General features: G+C 45.0%; 2 protein-coding genes across 7 annotated transcripts in view; one reads left to right on the forward strand and one right to left on the reverse strand.

Annotated features, from left to right (window-relative positions):
• CREBL2 (cAMP responsive element binding protein like 2) overlaps positions 1-22,822 on the forward strand; it is a 130,132-nt gene that overhangs the window by 24,615 nt on the left and 82,695 nt on the right. Inside the window, exon 5 of one of the 5 annotated variants that reach the window (XM_088055497.1) lies at positions 4,541-4,900. The exons of the other annotated variants lie outside the window; for them this stretch is intronic. Within the exon in view, the coding sequence (XP_087911623.1) occupies positions 4,541-4,885 (345 nt within the window). The 3' untranslated portion in view covers positions 4,886-4,900. Of the gene's footprint in view, positions 1-4,540; positions 4,901-22,822 lie in introns of those variants that run through there. 5 annotated transcript variants of the gene reach the window in all.
• On the reverse strand, positions 884-17,884 carry LOC102099228 (putative G protein-coupled receptor 19). Of its 2 annotated transcripts, XM_088055494.1 has the most exons (3): positions 17,649-17,884; positions 3,021-3,154; positions 884-2,237 (listed from the first exon to the last, which is right to left on the reverse strand). In XM_088055494.1, the coding sequence occupies exon 3, from the start codon at positions 2,200-2,202 to the stop codon at positions 973-975; it is 1,230 nt and encodes a 409-aa protein (XP_087911620.1). In that variant the 5' UTR covers positions 2,203-2,237; positions 3,021-3,154; positions 17,649-17,884; the 3' UTR covers positions 884-972. The 2 variants fall into 2 exon arrangements, with proteins under 2 accessions (XP_087911620.1, XP_087911621.1); XM_088055495.1 differs by lacking the exon at positions 3,021-3,154.

Genomic DNA, 22,822 nt, shown 5'->3' on the forward strand with positions numbered 1-22,822 from the left:
AGTCGGCTCCACCTGCAACTGCAGGGCCCCTTCAGGTCCCTTCCTCTGGGACACCTGCTAGGTTGGGACCTCTTCAGACATGCCCAAACAGTGGAAAATGATGCCAGGCCAGCATGGGACTACAGCTGACACTCCTGCTCCTGTTTGGAGCTGGTGTCACAGCAGTGACTCAGCAGAAGGGGCACAGACCAGGAGACATGGCCAATTTCAAATGTGAGGAGGCCTTGGGTGCCTGGCACAGGCATGACCCCTTTTGCTCAGCAGCTCTTCTTCCTGGCTGTGCCCACCTCTGGGTGGATGCACCAGGCTGGGAGTAGAAGGAGCTTCAGAGGCTGGGGAAGGTGAGACCAAAGAGGGGACTTTTCCTGGGCAGTTTAGACCCTTAAACCTCTGGAGAGGCGCAAGGACAAAGGTGCGGAAGCATCCAGCACTGGCCCAATGCTGACCCTGCTGGGCCAGTAGAGATTTTGTCACTGATGAGACCAGTGGGCTCAGGCTGAAGCCAAAAGGGCCCTCATATGGACATCATATCTGTAGGATCTTGACAGGATGGGGGGTCTCAACCCCAGTGCAACTGTATTTGTGGGGACATAATGGAAGGAAGCCTAGATAACTTTGAGTGGATTTAGGCATTTACGGCCCCATCCTGTAAAGGGGTTAAAACAAGCAGCTTTTCTTTCTTTCCATTTTCCCTACAGAGAGAGAGCATAAGGATTCTTGTTTTGAAGATAAACATTGCTTGAGATTCTGGGAGAACAGTTTCTTAAAGCAGGGTGTAGTAACCAAAATGAAATTGAACAAATGCATCAAACCCAAGGCATTTAATAAAATAAAACATCTCTTCCCCGCCCCCCCCCCCCCCCCCCAAAAAAAAAAGCTGGGTTAAAAATATGTAGCTATACATTTGTTCAAAAGGAGAGAAAATTCCTTCTTCTGGGGGTATGGAGTAACTTTTCAAAACAACAAAGCCCACTAGACAAATGTATTTGGGGGATTGGATGGAATAGGCCAGGCAAGCTTTCTTTCCTTGTCTTCTCTGTTAAAAGCATCATAGGTGGAGTCTTTGGTGACACTTTTGGCTGTAGCTGGAATATCTGCAATACCAACATGATTTTTTTTTGCTATCCTGGAACTGGTGGTGATGGTGTATGCATTGCTTCTGTAGCATTTCATGGCAGACATGCAAAAAGTTTCTTTCATCCCTCTTCTGAAGTTTGCATTATAGATTGAGTAGAGGGTTGGTTTAGAGGCTGAGGAACTGAAGGAGATCCAGGTGATGGTCAGGAAAAGCAAGGAGCTCTTTCTGTAGTCTGTTTCCTGTGGGTGCCACAACTGTACTGTGAAGAAAGGCAGCCAAGACAGCAGAAACATTGAGTTTAACATTAAGAACATCTTGATGGTTTTTACTTTTGTTCTTGGAACAATATTTGTTGTTCTTCTGACAGTCATTCCATCTGTGCTTATTCTCCAAATGTACTTAATGACTTTCTGGTAAAAAAGGCTAATGAGGAGGGACGGGATCAAAAACACCAAGAGGAGGTGGATGATACTGTAGGCAGATCCTTGCCAAGAACTGGGAAGAAAAAAGTTGCAGTGGTGGTCACTGTTGGAGCCATAGAGAAAACAGGCTGGTGATGCAAACACAGCACCACAGAGCCAAGACGTCAAAATCATTTTTTTGGCTTTCCCCCTGGACACTTTGAAGCTCAGGGGGTAGACAATGGTGTAGAATCGATCCACGCTGATGGCGAGGAGCACATAGATCTGGACTCCAGGCGTGAGGTACTGGATGTATCTGACCAGCTGGCACACCCTGCTGCCCAGCATCCACTGCCCAGAGCTCAGCTGCAGCAGCAAGAAGGGCGCGCTCCCCACGCTGCTCACGAGGTCTGCACAGGCCATGGACACCACAAAGTAGTTGGTGGTGGACTGTGTCCTCCTGCTCCTGTGGATCACTAAGCAGACAAGGAAGTTTCCCAGGACAGAGATCAGCCACAGAGCTCCCCAAACCACGGTGGCAGCTGTGATTTCCCCCAGCCTCAGCCCATATTCTACCAGAGAGTGGTTCATGCTGGAGCCGGCTCCTGGTGGTGGAGGTTCTGCCATCTCGTAGCCAGCAGGAGAGGTGGAGGCTTTGGGGCTGCTCGTGTTCTGCAGCAGGAGCAAGGTAAGGAGAAAAACAGGACCACTGCTGTTATCCATGCTTTGAGCAAACTCAGCCACGTCTTTTGCTCAGGCTGAAGACAGAGAGGGGAGAAAAGGTTCTTTTGAGCAGCTGTGTATGAAAAGCCCATCTTAACCCACAAAAGAATATTCTCAGTAGTAGAAATATATACTGTGACTTCTGTATTTCATGAATAACACTGAAATACAGCTTCTGTGTTCCACTGTAGCTGGTGGTATGACAGGCTGTGTCAGGGGGATCCCATCCCATTCCCTGACTGGTTTGAGGTGGCTGCCAGCCTTTCATGCCCTTTTACACCCTTTTCACTTTTGTTCCTCACATCCCCACTCCACATCTGCGCCATGTGCACCATGACCCCAACCCTGCCTTTGTGGGGGGAACAAGAAGGGCAGGACCCTTTGGTCAACACAGAGGGTCTCCAGGTAATAAGAGGCCTCAGTCCTAAGAAATTTCTGGACTATTACCATGTATGTCCACAAGCCCTGACCAGACCAGGTTATAGCCCCTATGGTTTTCCTAGGAGCAGGATGTCTGTGGTGGGAAGCCCTTCCCTTGGGACTGGAGTGCTGCCCAAGGAGACTTCCTTGGATTGAGCACTCTCACCACCAGCCCCATACCTCTGGAAGAATGACTGTTTTGATCTTGAGTGATCCTTACACCCTTGTGGATGAAGTGACCTGAATTTCTGGGAGCCCTTCAGTGAGAGGCCTTCAGCACGAGCACTTTGGGCCATTGTTCTTGTCTGTGGAATAACATTGTCCCCAACTGGTGACACCAAACCTATCACCTGTCAAATGTCACTGCCTGTAAATTACAGTTTGTCTGAGGGAGTTACCTGTGAAATTGTTCTCTTGCACCCTCCTTGCAGACACACCGCAGAGTGTGATGGGTGTGGCCTTGTGTTCTATGCCTGTATTGCTAGATAGTTCCCAGTGTTGCGTTTAGCCAGATGGTTGGGTTGGACTTAACCTGTCTCAGGGATAAAATGGAAAATTAGCTGATTTTAGTGGCTATACGCGTGCATCATCTTGGCATGCAAAGCCTTTTACTCACTAGACTCACTAGACTTTTACTTTGTCAAAAGACAAAGTCTTTTCTATTGGTCTGCTGTGAGAATGCTGAACTCCAGGGCTTGATAATGTGCAAGATAAATCAGGATTCAGTCACGAGCAGAAGATCAAAGAGTTTATCCTAGAAGCCAAATAAACAAGCTCAAAAAGCCACCACCATCCTCCTCAGCTTTCCAAGTGATCCAAATTCCCAGGTTTGCTTCCAGATGGGCTTTTTTCAATGTTTTTGCATCTTTTAGTCTGGCTCTGTGTCTACCACCTATTTTCTTCTCCTTGTCTGCCTACTCAGAACAAAGCCCGAAAGCATAGAGCCACTGGATGAATTTGGGGTTTCACCCCTTGTGCTGTTTCCTATGTCCCCTTCAATAATGCAGTGCAAAAAATTGTCAGAGGTGGAAGAAGAAAAGATGTGTTAATTGCTTGTTGTGATTATAGAAGATTTTTTCCTCTAGGTTTTTAAAGCCTGTACTCGGTGTGACATCGTTTGTGTGATGTGAAGGGGAGCTGTCAGCATGTCATACATTGCCCCTTGTCCCCTTCTCTGCAGGAGGGCTGTGGGTACCGCCCAGCCTGGCTTTGCCTTCCCCCTCATCCTTGGTTGCCTTCTCCCTCATCGTTTTCTTAGTGGCTTTGCCTGGCAGATGATTCCTGATTTCTCAGAGGGCTCCTGTTTGTCTTTTCTCACCCTTCTCTGGATGGAGGAAGAAATCCTACTGTCACCAGCTGTTGGCAGGGCATTTGCGCTGCTGTGTTTGGAAGAGTAGCAGGATGCATTGTCAGTGCAACCTGCTAAATTACCTGTTAGAATTAGCTGTAATAAAATAATACACGTGGAGCCTATTAACTAAATAGAAAGGAACATTATGGGATAATTTTCTTCCTTAATTTCCCTTCTTGCCATGCAGAAGTATGTGCCATTTAAAAATAGCCAGCTGTACAAATTAAGCTTTATAGAAGATTAATCAGATAAAATGTCTTGACCAGTATTGAAGAGCAGTGGAAATCTGGTACAAAAATGAAATGGCCTTTCTAAGCTGTTAGGGCAGGCAGACTTGCTAACACTGTTCTCATTCTATTTCTCCTTGTGAGCCAAATCTGCTGTCCGTGTCTGCTCAGACCTGACACATATAGTTTTGCAGGTGGGTAAACCCCAAAATTGTTACAGGGTTTAGTGCCCAGATAGTACTTTTTGGCTTTGTCCTGGGTTGATTATGATGTTAAATTGTATCCCCATTCGTCCACCTAACCCAGACACAAGTTTTGTATTCTTAAAATTCCATCTAAGAGTAAAAGTGAGTGGAAAAGAAGCACCGAGTCTGTTATCAGAGACTGTACTGGCTCCCCCCGCATCGGGAGTTTTGACTACAGCACAGACAGACAACAAGACACAGATCGCCTTGGCTTTCCAACTAGCCGGAGCAGAGAGGTCTTCCTGGACTGTTTTCTTTCCCTTTTTATGAAACGAATCGAACCTGCTCTGGACTGGGGACTCGGGGGAGCACCGGGAGCTTGCACCCGTGGACTACCGGGAGCCCAGCCTGGGCAGCGGCATTTTCCAGCACCAGAGGGACTGATAACAGAGAGAACACCCACAAGAAAGAGACCCTCTGAAGTTTGTCATCTTTTCTGAATGGCGAGAGGTTTTGTAATTTGATATAATTCATTTTTGTGCTGGGTAGTGCTGTGCCTGTGAAATAAACAGGTTTTTTCCACTTCTCTCAGAGAAATCTCTTCCCGAACCGGTTTGGGGGGGGTGGGAGAAAAGGGCCACGTGGGTTTGCTTCCCGGGGGGAGCCCCACTGGAGGTTTTCTCCCAAATTTGCCCTAAACCAAGACAAATACATTCATTGGCGCCTAACGTGGGGCATGAGAAAGTGAAAAAACCCTGTACTGATTGTATTGAAGTGGCAATTACTTTGTATTGAGATAAGATAAAGCAGTCCCTAGCCATCCAGCCATGCTGCTTAAATTAATAATGTCTTTTGAGGTACAAGCCTTCATGTGTTTCTGGTCGCTAGGCTTTTTTGAGGTTTTAATACCTTTATGGTCCCTTGGTTTATTTTCTTATCCACAACTAGCCCCGGTATTGTCCCTAACACATAGCTTTTACAGTAGAAGAGCACTGATTAAAATAGCTATTAGGCTATTTTAATTATTTTAATTATTTTATTAGGGCCTAGTGATTATGATTTCCAAGAAGTTTATTCAAGTGCTAGAGTCTGTTCCAAATATAAAAGATTCATGAGTATGGTTATGCACCCAGTTTGTTAGAGGAGGAGCAGGGAATGAGGCTTTTCAACCTTTCCTTTCCTTCTCCTCTGAATCGGTTACATCACTATTAGAGAGTGTTCAGTTTCCCCTGAATGTTAAAGAGACCATCTTTCTGGCATTTAATCTGGTAAGTTTCCTCTATACAGTCTTCAGCCTCTCTAAAATGAAAGCTGAAATTTCTAGAAGGACTGGTAAGACCCCTAAACCAAGCATAGAAAATCCTGAGTGAAGTAGAGAATGGGACGATATAGGCCAAATCCTGAAAGAGTTTTCTGACCCTGTAGTCTGAGACTTTCCACATGAACAAAGTCTGAATCCAGCTGAAGTGGAGAAATACCTGAAAGAAAAGTGTCAAGATAATTCCAAAGAAAAAAAGATCATTGCAGTAAGCTGGGCCCTGGCATATGCTTATCGTACATTGCTGGATACTGTACGGCAGCAAACAGGAGGAAGGGGACAGGGAGATAAATCAACAGTTACCCCAATTACTCAGGCTGCAGCCAACCTCCCACTTATAAAGCTGGTAGCTAAACCGGACAGCAAGCCTCAACCAATGGCTGTTGCTACTAGCACAAGAAGTGGAAAGTGCACAGATAAAACCGATCGACCAGTGGATGATGATGATGATGATGATGATGATGATGCAGGAGAAGGACCCTCAACGCCTCCTGACACAAAACCAAGACAAGATCAGAGGCTAATATTGAATCCTTTTCCCTGAAAGATCTTCGTGGCCTGAGGAAGGACTACACTTGACGACCTAATGAATCTATAATTAGTTGGTTAGTCCGTCTGTAGGACACCGCAGGTGAAGCTACAGTTCTAGATAGCACTGAAGCGAGGCATCTAAGATCCCTGTCACATGATCCAGTTATTGACCAAGAGATGATGAGGAGAGCTAACCCTCGCAGTCTCTGGGCACAGGTCCTTGAAAGTGTAGCCCAAAGATATCTGTGTATAGATGATTTCTACATGCAGCAAACTCAGTAGAAAGCCATCGAACAAGAGATCCAACACCTGAAAGAAATAGCAGTAGCAGATTGTTTTTTCAGATGACATACCAACTAAGAATCCAGACTTGGTGCCATGTACATCCGTGATGTAGCGAAAATTAGTACGACTTGAGCCACAAGAATATGCATCTGCTTTAGCAATAATGAAACGGGATGAAAGAGAAGAGACCGTGCTGGATATGGCGAAGAAGCTTCGAGCATACGCAGATGCCGTGCATGGCCCCACACATGCAAGAATCACAGCTGTGGAAACACGTCTGCAGAAATTAGAAAATAAGATAGAAGAGAATCACAAAAAACTTAAAAATAAGATTAAAAAAAACCTTCTCCAAATCTCAGCAGTACAGATCAGAGGTCCTGGCACTCAACGCAGACATTCCCCAGATCGGGAGAGAAGGTATACCCCACGAGCTGAGCTGTGGTTCTTCCTGCGTGATTGCGGAAAAAACATGAAGAGATGGGATGAGAAATCTACTGCAGCTCTGGCACAACAGGTGCGTGAATTGAAAGAGGAGAAGAGTCACAAAGGAAGTTCCACAAAAAAAAAAACAGCTCCAGTTGCCCATAGCCAAACTGCCAGGTATGATGATGATGACATGTCCAATCCCCTTGAAAGAACATCCAAGACATATACCAAAAGAAAGAAAGATAACCAAGCTTAGAGGGGCCCTGCCTCTAGCCAGGTAGAGGCTAGGGAAAATCGTGTTTTTTGGACTGTGTGGATTCGTTAGCCTGGCACATCAAAACCACAAAGATATGAGGCCTTAGTTAACACTGGTGCACAGTGCACGCTAATCCCATCAAGACATGTAGGGGCAGAATCTGTTTCTATTACTGGCGTGACAGGGAGATTGCAGGATTTTACCTTAGTGAAAGCAGACGTGAGCCTGACTAAAAACGAATAGAATAAACACCCTATTGTGACAGGCCCAGAGGCCCCATGCATTTTGGGCATAGACTACCTCCGAAGTGAGTATTTCAAAGACCCAAAAAGATTCAAGTGGGCATTTGGAATAGCAGCTGTGGAGACAGAGGGTGTCCAACAATTTAACACCTTGCCTAGACTGTCCGAAAATCCATCTACAGTAAAACTTCTGAAGGTAAAAAACCAGCAAGTACCAATTGCCACCTCAACGGTGCACCGCCGACAATATAAAACAACTCGAGATGCTGTGATCCCCATCCACAAAATGATCAGAGAGCTGGAGAGCCAAGAGGTGGTCAGCAAAACCCACTCACCCTTCAACAGCCCCATCTGGCCTGTGCGTAAATCTGAAAGAGAATGGAAATTGACTGTAGACTATCATGCATTGAATGAAGTGACTCCACCACTGAGCGCTGCCGTACCGGACATACTGGAGCTCCAGTACTAGCTGGAGTCCAAGGCAGCGAAGTGGTACGCCACATTGCCAATGCATTTTTCTCCATTCCCCTAGCAGCAGAATACAAACCTCAATTTGCCTTCACCTGAAGGGGAGTGCAGTACACCTGGAACCGACTACCTCAAGGGTGGAAGCACAGCCCCACCATCTGCCATGAACTGATCCAAGCTGCCCTGGAAAAAAGTAAGGCTCCAGAACATCTACAGTACATAGATAACATCATTGTGTGGGAGAGCACAGCAGCAGAAGTGTTTGAGAAAAGAGAGAAAATCATCCAGATCCTCCTAGAAGCTAGTTTTGCCATCAAGAAGAGCAAAGTTAAATGACCAGCTCGTGAGATTCAGTTCCTGAGAGTAAAGTGGCAAAATAGACGGCTTCAGATTCCTACTGATGTCACCAACAAGATCATAGCAATGTCTCCACCAACTAATAAGAAAGAAACACAAGCTTTCTTAGGTGCCATAGAGTTTTAGAGAATGCATATTCCTGAATACAGTCAAATTGTGAGCCCTCTTTACCTGGTCACTCGGAAGAAGAATAATTTCCATTGGGGCCCTGAGCAGCAAGCCTTTGCTCAGATCAAGCAGGAGATCGCCCATGCAGTAGCCCTTGGCCCAGTCAAGACAGGACCAGATGTGAAGAACGTTCTCTACTCTGCAGCCGGGAGCCATGGTCTGTCCTGGAGCCTTTGGCAGAAGGTGTCTAGTAAGACTCGAAGCCGACCATTAAGATTTTAGAGTAGAAGCTACAGAAAGTCCGAAACCCATTACACCCCAACAGAAAAAGAAATTTTAGCAGCCTATGAAGGAGTCCAAGCTGCCTCAGAGGTGATTAGCACTGAAGCACAACTCCTCCTGGCACCCCGACTACCGGTGCTAAGATAGATGTTCAAGAGAAAGGATCCTTCCACCCATCATGCAACCAGTGCCACATGGAGCAAGTGAATTGCTCTTATCACACAGCGCGCCCATATTAGTAAACTGAATCACCCTGGGATTTTAGAAATAATTACAAACTGGCCTGAAGGTGAAAATTTTAGTCTCACAGATAAAAAACAAGAAGAAGTGACAAGAGCTAAAGAAGCTCCACTGTATAACCAGCTGCCCGCAGAAGAAACACGCTACGCTCTTTTCACTAATGATTCCTGTCACATCGTAGAGATGAACCGGAAGTGGAAAGCAGCCGTATAGAGCCCCACACGACAGGTTGCAGAGGCCACTGAAGGAGAAGGTGGATCAAGTCAACTTGCTGAACTCAAAGCTGTTCAACTAGCCCTAGACATTGCTGAAAGAGAGAGGTGGCCAAAGCTCTACCTCTACACAGATTCATAAATAGTGGCCAATGCTCTGTGGGGATGGTTAGAGAGGTGGAAAGAAGCTAATTAGCAGTGTAGAAGAAAACCAATTTGAGCTGCTAAAGAGTAGAAAGATATTGCTACCAAGGTAGAGAAACTACCAGTAAAAGTCCGCCACGTAAATGCCCATGTCCCCAAGAGTAGAGCTAATGAAGAACACCAAAATAATAAGCAGGTAGATCAAGCTGCAAAGATACAAGTGTCAAAAATAAATTTAGATTTGGAACATAAGGGAGAGTTGTTCCTAGCCCGATAGGCTCATGATGCCTCAGGTCATCAGAATAGAGATGCCACCTATAAGTGAGCATGAGACCGAGAAGTAGATTTAACCATGGACAGTATTTCCCAGGTTATCCATGACTGTGAGACATGTGCTGTGATCAAACAGGCCAAGCAGTTGAAGCCCCTCTGGTACGGTGGGTGGTAGTCCAGATACAAGTATGGGGAGGCCTGGCAGATCGACTACATCACACTGCCCCAAACCCGCTAAGGCAAGCGCTACGTGCTCACAATGGTAGAAGCCACCACAAGATGGTTAGAAACCTACCCTGTGCCTCATGCCACTGCCCGGAACACCATCCTGGGACTTGAAAAGCAGGTCCTTTGGAGGCATGGCACCCCTGAGAAGATTGAGTCAGACAATGAGACTCATTTCAAGAACAGCCTTATAAACAGCTGGGCTAGGGAACATAGCATTAAGTGAGTGTAGCATATCCCCTACCATGCACCTGCTGCTAGAAAACTAGAAAGGTACAATAGACTATTAAAAATCACCTTAAAGGCACTGAGTGGAAGATCTTTTAAAAACTAAGAGCAACATCTATCAAAGGCCACCTGGTTAATCAACACCAAAAGTTCCACCAACCGAGCAAGTCCTGCCCAGTCTGAGTCTTTACATGTAGTAGACAGAGACAAAGTCCCAGTAGTACATGTCAGAAGTCTGCTAGAGAAGACAGTTTAAGTCAATTCTACCTCGAGCACAGACAAACCCATTTGTGGGGTTGTCTTTGCTCAAGGACCAAGTTGTACATAGTAGATAATGCAGAAAGATAGAACAACACGATGTGTACCTTAGGGAGACCTGATCCTTGAGTAAAAGGTTACTGCCATTGTCTGTACATTAAACCACACAAACATGAAATAGAAAGAAATGTGTAAGTGTTGAAAGCATAAGCAGGTGAAAGATAGTGTTTTGAGTGAGTAAAATGAGAGAGTGGAGAATCCTGCAGCTCTCCAGTGTGGAGGTCTGGATTCAGTAGCTTGGTGTAGGGCTTGACAAGGGCATGATGGATATATTGCTTGTATTTTTTGGGTAGAGAAGAAGTTTCTATGAAAGAAGAGAAGTTTCCATGTATGTAAATGTGTGCAGAGTTGGAATGTTAGTTTTGGCAGTAAGTCGACGATGTGAGAATAAGGGGTGGAATGTCCTGGGTTGATTATGATGTTAAATTGTATCCCCATTCGTCCACCTAACCCAGACACAAGTTTTGTATTCTTAAAATTCCATCTCAGAGTAAAAGTGAGTGGAAAAGAAGCACCGAGTCTGTTATCAGAGACTGTACTGGCTCCCCCCGCATCGGGAGTTTTGACTACAGCACAGACAGACAACAAGACACAGATCGCCTTGGCTTTCCAACTAGCCGGAGCAGAGAGGTCTTCCTGGACTGTTTTCTTTCCCTTTTTATGAAACGAATCGAACCTGCTCTGGACTGGGGACTCGGGGGAGCACCGGGAGCTTGCACCCGTGGACTACCGGGAGCCCAGCCTGGGCAGCGGCATTTTCCAGCACCAGAGGGACTGATAACAGAGAGAACACCCACAAGAAAGAGACCCTCTGAAGTTTGTCATCTTTTCTGAATGGCGAGAGGTTTTGTAATTTGATATAATTCATTTTTGTGCTGGGTAGTGCTGTGCCTGTGAAATAAACAGGTTTTTTCCACTTCTCTCAGAGAAATCTCTTCCCGAACCGGTTAGGGGGGGTGGGAGAAAAGGGCCACGTGGGTTTGCTTCCCGGGGGGAGCCCCACTGGAGGTTTTCTCCCAAATTTGCCCTAAACCAAGACAGGCTTTTTTACTGATGCATCTTGCCTAAGAGTGAGCCCAACTGCTGTTCACGAGAGCTAGGGTTACCTGCAAACATGCCTTGGAGAAGACAGGAATGGAGCAGCCCTGGGCAGAGAACAGCGTGTGACTGCAATGGAGAGCAATCAGAGGGTGTCCAAAGGAAGGAGAATTCCAGGAGATGAATCCAGCTGCCTTGTGTTGGAGCTTTGTTGACAGAGGAAGAAACAGGAGGGTGGGAAGAGCCACCCATGTTCAGCACAGATGGTTCTCATGCAGTGCTGGTTTCCTTGCTGTCAGTGGCACAGGAGAGGCACCGAACAGAGGGACAACTAGTGCTGAATTTTTTGATTCTTCTTTGGAAAACTCCAAAATAAGGTCATTTAGCACACTGCTTACAAGGCAGAGGTGAAAATATAGGTGCAATTATGGGGAGTTTAACTAACTTGAGCTTAGGATTTAACTGGTTGTGCAGCAATTACTTGTTTTATTTTTCAAAAAAGTAAAATGCCATCTGATTAACCACTGTACTCTGAGATTCCTACATTCCTAGTTATAGATAATTTTTTCTTCAAATGGACCAGAAACTAATTTCTTTTTTTTCAAAAATTATCCCTATTCAAGCCTATTTTCCTTATGTGGCACTGAGATCAGGATCATGCCCTGATTTAGTACTAAGAACCTGAGTGTCTGTGGTCCAGCATGTTTTTCTTCAATGAGAAATTCTGGTTTTATGAAATCTGTTTTTTAGAGTGGAGACTTGAACTTCTGCATTATGAGTAATGCTCCAAAAGGAAACATGACCATAAAAAGCTCAGCATAGGCACAACTCCTTATGGGTCTGAGATTCAAATAACTGGAGATACTGTGAGTTGCTACATTATTTATCCCCAATTCCCATGTCTATGCTTGCTGCATTGTTTGCTGCAATATGATTTAGGTGTTAGTGAACCATTCAACTTGCAAATATCAGATCCATAAAAAACAGTGATGAGTTCTGTCAACTCCCTCTGCCCTGAAGGTCCATAAGCAAAAGTGTATAAGCACAACAAGTAAAACCTACATATAGGAAGTAGGTGAAGCCTAATTACATTTTTACTTAACAAAAATGCTTGTATTAATTCTCCCTTTAAACCAATATAATACTGACCTGAATGGCTGCTTTCCAGTAATTACGAGTCTGCATGGATTCAGCAGTGCCAAAAATCTCACTTTGTCTGTCAAGCATTTTAGAGTGGGAATCCTTTTAAAACTGGTATAAGGACTTTCTATATTTCTGTTTAAAAACCTACTTTTTTTGTGCATTAGCTTTGCAAAAGAAAGAGCATGTGAGATGACTCATAATCATTGAAAAGGGATTTCCTGGTGCCACAGATCAATTTTACTGACCTTAATTTGCAGTTTGGAAATCAAAGAGCTCCATTTTGAGCTGATAGCTCTCCAAAACAGATCTGTTACTTAGAGATTAATTATTTGAGCGACAAGAACTGCATGAAATCACTGCCACAAATACTTGGCTGTTGCACAAAGTCCATATGGCATAGTCACTGTGTGTTTTCACGTTCACTGTCCTGTCTAAAAATCCAGCACTCGTTGCAATTTGGAAGAGCAATGCCTAATAAGATTCACAAAAGAATGCAGTAAATAGGATGTTCTAAATGTTTTATCAAAAGAAAAAGCATTTTGTTTCCCAACTGGTGTTTTTCAAGATTAGAAATGCAGCTAAATAAGCAGATCATTGTACATTACTTGACCTAAGCACTAGCAGAGGCTTTTTTATTCAACGTATTTTACCTCTCCGCATCATAGCTGCAAAACACCAGGTGAGCATTGGCCCAGCAAATTATATCAAAATTCCCCCTCTGGAGAGTATCTCTGGAAAAGCTGCCAGACTGGAAGAGAAACGCTTCATCTAACTGAGTGTAATCAACATTAGGAGTGTGAGTAAATTAAATCAGAGTGGGGGACAGGGTGGGGGAGCTTTCATCTGGCTGTGAGATGCTAGAAGGTGACATCACCCTGCCTAAATTAGAATGAACTGCCCTGCGAGTGCATTGTGCTAATGTAGAAACCCCTTTGTAGCAGAGCACAGTGTTTTAGCCTCTCTCTGTCCCTTGCTGTGCAGAGATGACTGTTGTGCATATTGAGGCCATTTAATCCTCCTGCTTCCAGTGGAGGAATGTGGATTCACATGCTTCTGTAAGCACACAGTTTCCCTGCCAGTCCTTTTCTCTGCTCTGGTGCTCATAAAAATGCTCAGCTCCTTGCCTTGCTCCTCTTACAAAGGCATTTTTATTCTCTGGGCAGCTTTTCTGAGCAAAGCCTGAAAATCTCTTGAGGTGAAGTGTGCTCCTCCTCACTCTCTGCATTACAGTTTGTGGGGATAGGAAACACTTACCCCTATTTTATCATGAGAATAACATGTTTTGGGTGCAGTGAAGCCTTTGAAATCTGTGCCCCCATCTCACATGCTGCTACCTGCTCTCTAACTTCACCCAGCTGGTGGAGATCCTTGTCCTGTAGCACGGAGAACCAAGGATGACATAGCTGTAAGCATGGATTGGCTTATGGATGGAGCTCTCAGTGCTGCTGTGGAAATGGCTCAGCTGATGTTCTGAGATGAACTGATTGAGCTGAGCTGATCTGTGTTTTTGCATGTTACATCAGGATCTGAGGGCCTAGCCTATACTGAGGGGTGAGATCATGGGAGCAGAAAATATGGATGGAACTAAATAAGAGGAGGAAATGTTCTGATTTTCAGCACATCTAAATAATATCTTCTGTATGCTGGAGGAAATTCAGGGCACCCAGGCAGACTCTTAGCCATTTGGCTTCTTTGACTCTTCAAGTTCTTTGCTGACTTTTTAAACAAGGTTAAAACTGAGGACAAGTATATAATACTGAAACAGCTGCTGGGATTGGAATAAATTTTTATTCTTGTACTGGCTTGGGGAAGAATCCTTTTTCAGCTTCATCCTTCTGAGTTTAGTAAGGAGTGAGACATGCAGTAGCTAAATGGAACAAGAACAGGATCCATCTATTCCTTCTGGGTCTGTCAGCTCACACTTGGAGTAACTAGTGTGACCTGGAGCACTGGGTTAAGGGCAATTCCACAAGGTATGATTTTAAGCAAGCAGGATTCAAACTCGTACACAAGTCACAAGTCACTGCATTTTGACTGAGTGTCCTCAATAGATGTTGCCATCTCCTGAAGTTCATTGTGGTTTTAAATGTTCTTGTAGCAATGGCTTTTCCCTGCATCTTGAGGCAATGAATTTTTCTCATGTATTTACTGGGGGTTAAGACTGACCTAGAGGTAGACACCGTAGGTCTATTAACCTGGATTAAGTTGCTAAAACCCAGTAATTATTCATGCACCTAAACCTTGAGATGTTTATTTTCTCTTGGCTCTGAGAAGGAGCCCTTACTGTAGCTGCAGATTCCACTTACACCCAACATCAGCTCTGGTCCAGGTACAGGCAGTGGTAAAATATGAACCAGATTTGTGCTCAGTGGTACCTAGATAGACACCCTCATGTCCTCAGAGGGCACCACACTGTTTACCAACAGGTACACAATGGCTGCAAATCTCTTTTTAGAGGTGTAACTCTTACCCTCAAAGGACAGCCCAAAGGACAGGTTTAAGTGTTTCGGGGCTTTATTTTATCCTGCTGCTGGGATTAGTATGCAAAACTCCAGATTAGCCCTAAATATCTAAAAATTATTATCTAAGAATGGTGGCAGAACCCAGATCTGTTCTCAGTGTGACTGTGGGGGCATGAAAAAGTGGGAGCAAGCAGAAGGGCTGACCTAATTTCCAACTCTGCTGTCAAAATAGCTTCCACCTACTGGAATTGCCCAAGAAGAGTGTAGAGATGCTTGAAATACAGCTTTGGAGGCTTTTTGTCCTCCCCAAAGGGGATTGATTCTGTCCTTGGGCATGGCTAGGCTGTACCCTTTCCTGATTCCGAGGTAAAAATATAGGTGCTCTCTCCCACGGGCTTGCATTAATTTTTGGCAACACCAGGCCCTGCCCACAGCACAGCACATTTTTCTGCTTGATGTGAGGAACATGGTGCTTACCAGGGCTGCTTTGCCATGGTGGGTGTTGACAGATAAGTGGTGGTGAATCTGACACCTGGCTAGTTTGTCTGCCCATCTCTTGGAAATTCTCACCCTTTCCCTGACAGGGAAAATGCACCAGCAGCTACAGCAAGGACTTTGGCAGCTTAGCTCACCCTCTCACCAGCAGGGAGCACAAGTTCTCCCCCTTAGAGAACCTGAGGAATTTTTTTTTACTGTTGGTTTTGTGTGAAAAGGCTATTCTTGACAGGAAATCCTGTAAAAACTGCTTTCTTGTCACACAAGATAATAATGTGGCAACAGGATTCTTGTACTGGTGCAAACGCTTGTGCTGGGATGTGAGTTCCTGTCATGTGGTTCTTGACCCTTCTTGGCAACATGGAACTGGTGCTCACAGGGCACAGGTCCCTGTGCCAGACACAATGACAGCAGTGATGGCTTACAACCAGAGATGCCTGAGATGCTTCCAGGAGGACTCATCTGGTAGGAATAAGAGGAGCAGACCTGCATGGGCACTAGAACAACATTCACACTCTGACAGAGGATATGGCCATTAGTGAGAGCATTTCAGTCTTCCTATACCTATACTTGGCTGGAGAAGCTGGAAGGGATGAAGGCCATGCACAGCCCAAATTGGGTTGGAAATGCCTGATATGGAGATGATTGTGGGAAGGCAGTCTCTCTGCTGGGTGAGGCTTGGGGGGGATAAAAGAAGCCTAGGAGAAGCCTAGGCTGAGTACCTGAGGGAAGGTATTAGCCTGCTGATAGCCCCTGATCTGGAGATGTCTTTGTGGACAGGGTGCCAGTTGCAAGAACTGTGTTTGCTGTGTGCCAGAGGGAAAGTTTAGGGAAAGATGAAAGCTGCTGGAATGCAGAAATACCAAACACACAAGGGCTGTGCCATGTTTTGGTGCTGGGAGAGCTGGTGGGGAGGGTGAGCTGACTCCACCTGAGGATGTTAGGGGTTTGTTCTGCATTATCTGACTGGAATTGCTATGTGTTAAACACCTGAGAGAGGGTTCCTGGTGGGGTTGCAAAGGAAAATGCAGATGGAGGTCATATGGTGTGACCCAGGTGTGGGAATTGCACTGCACAGCTCTGCAAACAGATGCCTCACAGGAGAGCTGCCGGGGAGTGAGAGTCTGCAAGCTCTTACTTTGAGACAAGGAGCACAGTTTCCCAAATGTGTCTAAGGTGTAGAGATTCCTCCCCTTACTGACTCATCTGAGACCAGAATGCTTAAAATAAATCAGAAATCAAGCTTACTCATAAATCAAATTTTAAAAAAATCCATATTTAGACACCCAAATAAGCTTTTAAGGATGTCTATGGGTTGGCAACCAGTTTTTCTGCAAACCAAGCCACTTGTTTAAGTGGTTAGAGTGACTTTAACAACAAACCTTCAAGAACCACATCTGAGAACCTTTGCCAGAAAGAATTGGCTATGAATCCTGCCTCATACACACAAATGGCCTTTTGGAAGCAGAAGGCAGCTTTACTTCCCCATTACTCTGTGAAGCCAACATACTGTTTGACATGCTGGAAGCCAGCTGGATAAATGAGAAATATTGCTATGCATTCTTAGAGAGTCTGTGCCTGAATTAGCTAAACCAGAACAGCCCTCTTGCCTGTGCTGGCTATGGATAAGCAAAGATTACTCTGCCTGTGGGGTTTCCCTGAGTAGCTGCACCAAGGCACCCACACAGAAAAGGGGAGACAGCGCTTTCAGAAAGGATGATTTCAAATTAATAACTGAAAAATACAAAAGCATCTGTTCTATAGCAATAACATGAGGAAGGAAGAAGCTGTTTGAATGTATTTAGAGACAGAAAAAAACGGATGAGCAGAGCAGTCTGCTCCATTGCTGTAAAGTAATTTTCTGTTTTCACTGAACTGATGATGTCAGGAGATTGTTTCAAACAAATAAGTAACATAATTGAAAGATAATGAATAGAGAGCATGTCCATTTGTCCAGAAAATATAGGGAGTTATTCTGCAGTAATTCTACACACCCCCCGGCTTTTAGCAGAATAAGCTTAAAATTCAAGCCCCACAGAACATTTCCTCCTGAGGAATGAGTCCTCCTGGCTAATCCCCAAGTGATTTAAATGCACATAAATAAATACACTTAAGATAAATGACCGGACAAGATCATGTAATTTGCCTCTGCAGTGAGAATTACCCCTTTAGCTGCAGCAGTGCTCAGCACAGCCCATATGCACCCACGTACCTGCTCCAAAGCAAAATCCCAAAGGCGCTGGTCCCCTCCTTGCTCTGCTGCTTATCCCAAGTGGAGCCACGTCTGGGAAGGTCCCGGTCATACTGGGAACCACAGGGTAGCGCCAGCTCTGCAGCTGCCTCTGCCTGCCTGTTTGCAAAGCCTCCTGAGGGGAGGGACGGGGTATTCCATCCTTCTTCTTCAGCGGAGGAAAAAATGACGTTTCGCAGGGGTGGCCGCTGCCCCACTCCTTTCTGTGTCATGTGGGATGCGGATGCTGCGGCCGCCCCCCGGCAGGCCCCGGGGCTCCCCCCGCTCCGTCGGAGACATCAGCACCACGGACAGCGCCGGGCGCGGCGGGGTGGCGGCACCGGGGGACACCGGGGGACACCGAGGGACACCGAGGGGACACCGGGAGGCCCCCGAGGCGGGGCCGCCCCCGGCCCGCAGCGGGGCCCGGCTGCCGGCGCTGACGTGCCGGTTGCCATGGCGAGCGCGGCGGCTGGAGAGGATGCTTTTCTCCCACGATGGTCGCCATGGGATCCCGCCGATTGAAAGGAGCGAATGAATAAGAGGAGGGAGGTGGAGAGAATATTTAACTAGTTTACTCCGGGCATTTGTGCTTTTTTTTTTTATTATTTTTTTTTTTTTTTTTTTCCCAATTCCCATGTGGATACTGAAACTCAGACAGCCTGGTCTGTTTCCCTGCTTAGCCCCAAATTCAAAATTCGAGGAAAAAACCTTTTTTATTTTATGGGAAATGGCACCAACACAATTTCCTAACGTGCTCTGTCACATACGCTTTATTAAGCAAGTTGGAATAATAACAACCCATCAATCGTCTCTCACAAACATTTTTCCTGCAGAATTACAACAGCTCTGTAAATTGTATTACACTGCAAGTTTAAGGAAAGAAGAGATAATTTCAGTCCTGACAAACTTTCTGCCTGTGAACTAAGGAAGAAATTTGTTTGAAGTATGGATTTCTATTGTTTTGGGATTTCTGACTTGAAATGCATTAGTAAACTGAACCAACAAAGGCTGGATATTTTCCTGTTTTCCCTCATTTTTCATTGGAGAACTCCAAGTATGTTTTTATATTTAATTTTTTTTACTAGATGTCTTTAGTGGAGAAAAAGTACAGTTTTTTATTGAAAAAATATGTCAAGGAAGAACTAATCAATGTGTTTTTTCCCTTGCTAATTCCCGTGGCATCATTCAGTTTCCTATATTTTACACTATTAAGTTACATTACTAACAGTGGAGTGGGCATCCTGGGAATCAGGTCAGAAACAGAATATGTCTAGACTAGGCTAGAAATAGGTAAGGTGTGGGCAGGTCTTCTTTGACTGAATGACATAGAGTGTCAACAGGAATTGTCTGTTCATCTTCTAGTGGAAGAACTTGGAGGGGAGCATCAGATGAAGGAACCTGATTCAGAACATGAAGAAGGGGTGTAGCAGGGAGTTCCTCAAAGTGTGGGTGCAGTCTCCTGGGGTTACTTGCCAAAGGATGGTGTCGATGCAGAATTTCTCATGAAATTGAGGAGAGATTGAACAAATGTTAGGAAAATCTTAAATAGAACTCTAATCTCTAAATTAATAAAACATGTTGCTTTCAGAAAATCATCTGAGATCAGTGTATTGGAGGTTGGGAAAACTCCTGGAGAAAGGATTGTACTGAGGTTCAGTGAAAGGTATTTTTAAAAACAAACCAATAACTTTATGAACTTTGGGCTGGGAGTGTGACTTTCTAAATACACGTACAATATGCCTTTGCCCTGTTAAAGAATTGCAATAGTGATGGCAGCTTGGCTGTACACCAGCTTCATTGCCAGATATTTCACACAGTGTTTTGTTTTTCAAAGTTTGCTGGGTTTTTTCCCAGCAAGCTGCTTGGTTTTTTTTTTTTTAAACTGTTTTTCTCCCCGTGCTTGTCAGTGTTAGAGGAAGATAATCTATATTTTTGCCTGCTTTCCAGCTTAGTTTTCCTGACAGTGCAGGAGGGTGAAGGAAAGTTGCCTGACATCTGTGTTGAGGAAGTGTTGCCCAGGGAGATGGAAGCTGCTTAGCTGACTCACACCTCAGTTCCTCCAGTTCGGGGGTGGAACCTTTGGCAGTTGTAAGTGCACCACATTTTGAAAGAAAGCATAAAACCCTGATAGTTGTTTTGGGGTTCACTTTCCCCTTCTCACTCCATAGACAGAAGGATGACACCTTGACATATTTAGGTATGTTAGTTTTTAATGAGATTTGCTTACATTATCTTCTCCAGTGGCTGTTGGATTGGTCAAGCCTTTATAAAATCCAAGCACATCATTTTGATATTGATAAAGTGGAAGAGGGTGAGGATGTACACCTCCTTCAGTATATCCAGAGAGCCTGAGATATCAGTCATTATTACTTAGAGACTTGTTTCTCTGACAAGACCTAAGCAATTTTCTCAAGTTTTTCCCAAACTACCCCTGTTATTCCAAATCTGATGTCAGTTGTTGCCAGAGCCACAGTTGCTGTTGATTATTTTGGAACTGCTTTTGCAGAGCAAAGTAGTTTTCATTCAGCATCAATCTGATTTTATTGTGTGGGGTTTTTTTGGCAAAACCTGGAATAAATCTCCAATTTTTAAATTTTTTTTTTTAACCTGTTACATTCCTGATACTAAGGAAGCTTTTATTTCTGCCAGTGAATCCAGAGACAAACCCAGACAGAGATGGCAAGTACCCCAACTGACACTTTGACACTTGACAAGTGACAAAAGGGTTCACCACCAGAAAGTTTGCTGTGGGGAGGGGGAGCAGAGAAATAGATCCTATGAAGGGATGAGAGATAATAGGTGCAAATTGAAATGTATGGAGTGTTGTGCCTTCCATGTGTTGGGGTCATTATGGCTGAGTTACTCCTTGGGGTGCAACTCCGCATGGAGTCTGTGCTTGCAGGGGCATGCAAAGGGAAATCATGGTCATTTTTACATGGGGATAGACTCTGATCTGGCTTTGATATTCCTAATGGGTCCCTTCCAATTCAGGATATTCTGTCATCCTGAGTTTTCCATTTTGCCAGGGGGATCAGGCTCTGGGGCTCAGTACACAAAGGTCACCAGCCTGGGGGGCTGGAGGTAGCTCTGGGGTTGCACCAAGAAAAGTCTATCTTAAATTCCTGCCTCTGTTGGTGCCTCAGAGGTGTGGTTCTGGACCCACTGTTTAATGTCTCTGGGCCAAAGTCTGAACAGGAGAATCTGCACTGGGTTGAAGTGAAGCTGCTGTCCACTGAAGCCCCATGACAAATCCCAGCCTGTTACTGGTTAAACCATCTCCACTGGTAGTCCTGGGGCCAAATTTGTCTCAGGGCCTTGAGAACTTGGACCAGTGCATGAATGATTCCAGGTTCTCTAAGAATGCTGCATTTCAGCCTGGTTTTGTCTCAGACATGGACAATGATCCCTCAGTGTGAATTGTGCCACTAAAGAGTAGCCCACCAAGAGCAGAGCTTTTTGTTTTGTTCTGTTTGTTGTTTTCATCTGTTTAAATCCCAACAGTAGTTCAGAGAGTAGTGAGAAATGCCCTACAGCTGAGGGCATACCATATGTTTTCTTAGCTGTGCTCAGACCCCTCTAAGGTCTGACCTTGCCCCTCTGGAGTCTCAGCACAGACACATGAAAATAAAGTGAAATTCTGGGATAACAAGCTCTGGGAACACCTTGTATGAGCTTGGTGTGGAAAGTAGTAACTTGCCAGAATGAAATATGACTCACTCTCCCTGGTGTTTGGGAAAGTAGGGGTATGTCTAGGTTTCTGTTCATTTAAAGCTTGTTATGAACTCTTTTACTTTGCTTCCTCCCCAAGCACTGCATGCAAAGCAGGAGTCACTGGTCCTTGGAGTGAATATACTGTACTGTGCATCCTAACGGATGTCATTCCACGTGACCCATATGCACAGAGAGCAGCTGGGATGAGTCAGATCTCTGTAGCTGAGGCTGCCACAGCCTCTGCTTTCTTGAATTAATGCATATGTTTGAAAGAGAGCAGAACTGATGTCGAGAGAAGCCGCAGAAAGATCTGTAACAGCTTTAAAGAGGAACTCATTCCCTGGAAACATTGATCCCTTGCCTCTTACTCAGAGAGAGTTTCCAATCATGTGGTGATGTCAAAGTCAGGTCAAGAGGCTGAGGACAGAAAGGATTGCTGGCAATGCTGGTCAGGGAATACTAAACAGGGAGGGAGATATGGCATCAGAAGGAGCTATGGCAAGCACAGGACACATGGATAATCCAGTGCTAAGGAAATCAGAGTCACAACTTATTCAGTCTGTATGCACTCTTGGCTGAACATGACTGATTTGATTGTTGGGGTGGCTACCTCCTGTTCAGCAGGACAAAATCTGTTTTACTTTCCTGATAGGGCCAGAGAATCCAGAACAGCTCAGATGTGGTCAGTGTAGTTTGGGAGCCTTGTATAGAGCAGAACTGGGGATGTGAGCTTGCCTTAAACCAAAGCAAAACAACCCCCACTGAACCCCAAATTTATTAATTGCTCTCATCTGCCTACCTTCAGAGAAGAAGCCTGGATTCCTGCAGGCTTTCCTGGCTCTCCTTGGAAGAGCTATCCTCACTAGAAGTTTAACATGTTTATCAATAAGCAGGATTATTTCCCCACAGTGCTGACACTTTATAGCAGCTTCACCTGAGGGGCTACAGAGATGGGAACTGGCTCTACATCCACACCATAAAAGATAATACTCTTCCCAACAGCAGATCTGGTTTCTCAGAGGCGTTGAGGGTGAGAGGAGTTAGTTTTTAGCTGCTGTGTCACATGCCCTTGGTTGGGTTAAGGTCATGTCAGGTGCTGAGTGTGTGCTCCAGCTTGGCACAGCAGCTCAGGGGTCAGCCTAGCTCAATGCCATGTGCAAAAGCCTCAAAAGGACAGGTATTTAAACATAATCTTAACACAAACTGTTCCTTGCACCACACAGACCTGCTGCAGCCATAAAGGCTTCCTGCCACATCCCATCAGACAGGAGCCCTTAGTCCTCAGCCTGTTTCACCCGGCTAAGACTTTTACATAAAATTTTTCCCTGTGAGCCAAAAATGAACTAAGCATTGAAGAGACCAAGCCTTCCTAGCAGCAGAGGTAATTAGTCTCTTTGGTGCTGAAGTCTCTCCTGAAAATAGAATGAGAGGCTTGCTATGTT

Source organism: Pseudopodoces humilis, chromosome 5 (genome assembly GCF_049639895.1).
Source record: "Pseudopodoces humilis isolate 2021_Gansu_Grassland_sample_001 chromosome 5, ASM4963989v1, whole genome shotgun sequence".
NCBI classification, from domain to species: domain Eukaryota; kingdom Metazoa; phylum Chordata; class Aves; order Passeriformes; family Paridae; genus Pseudopodoces; species Pseudopodoces humilis.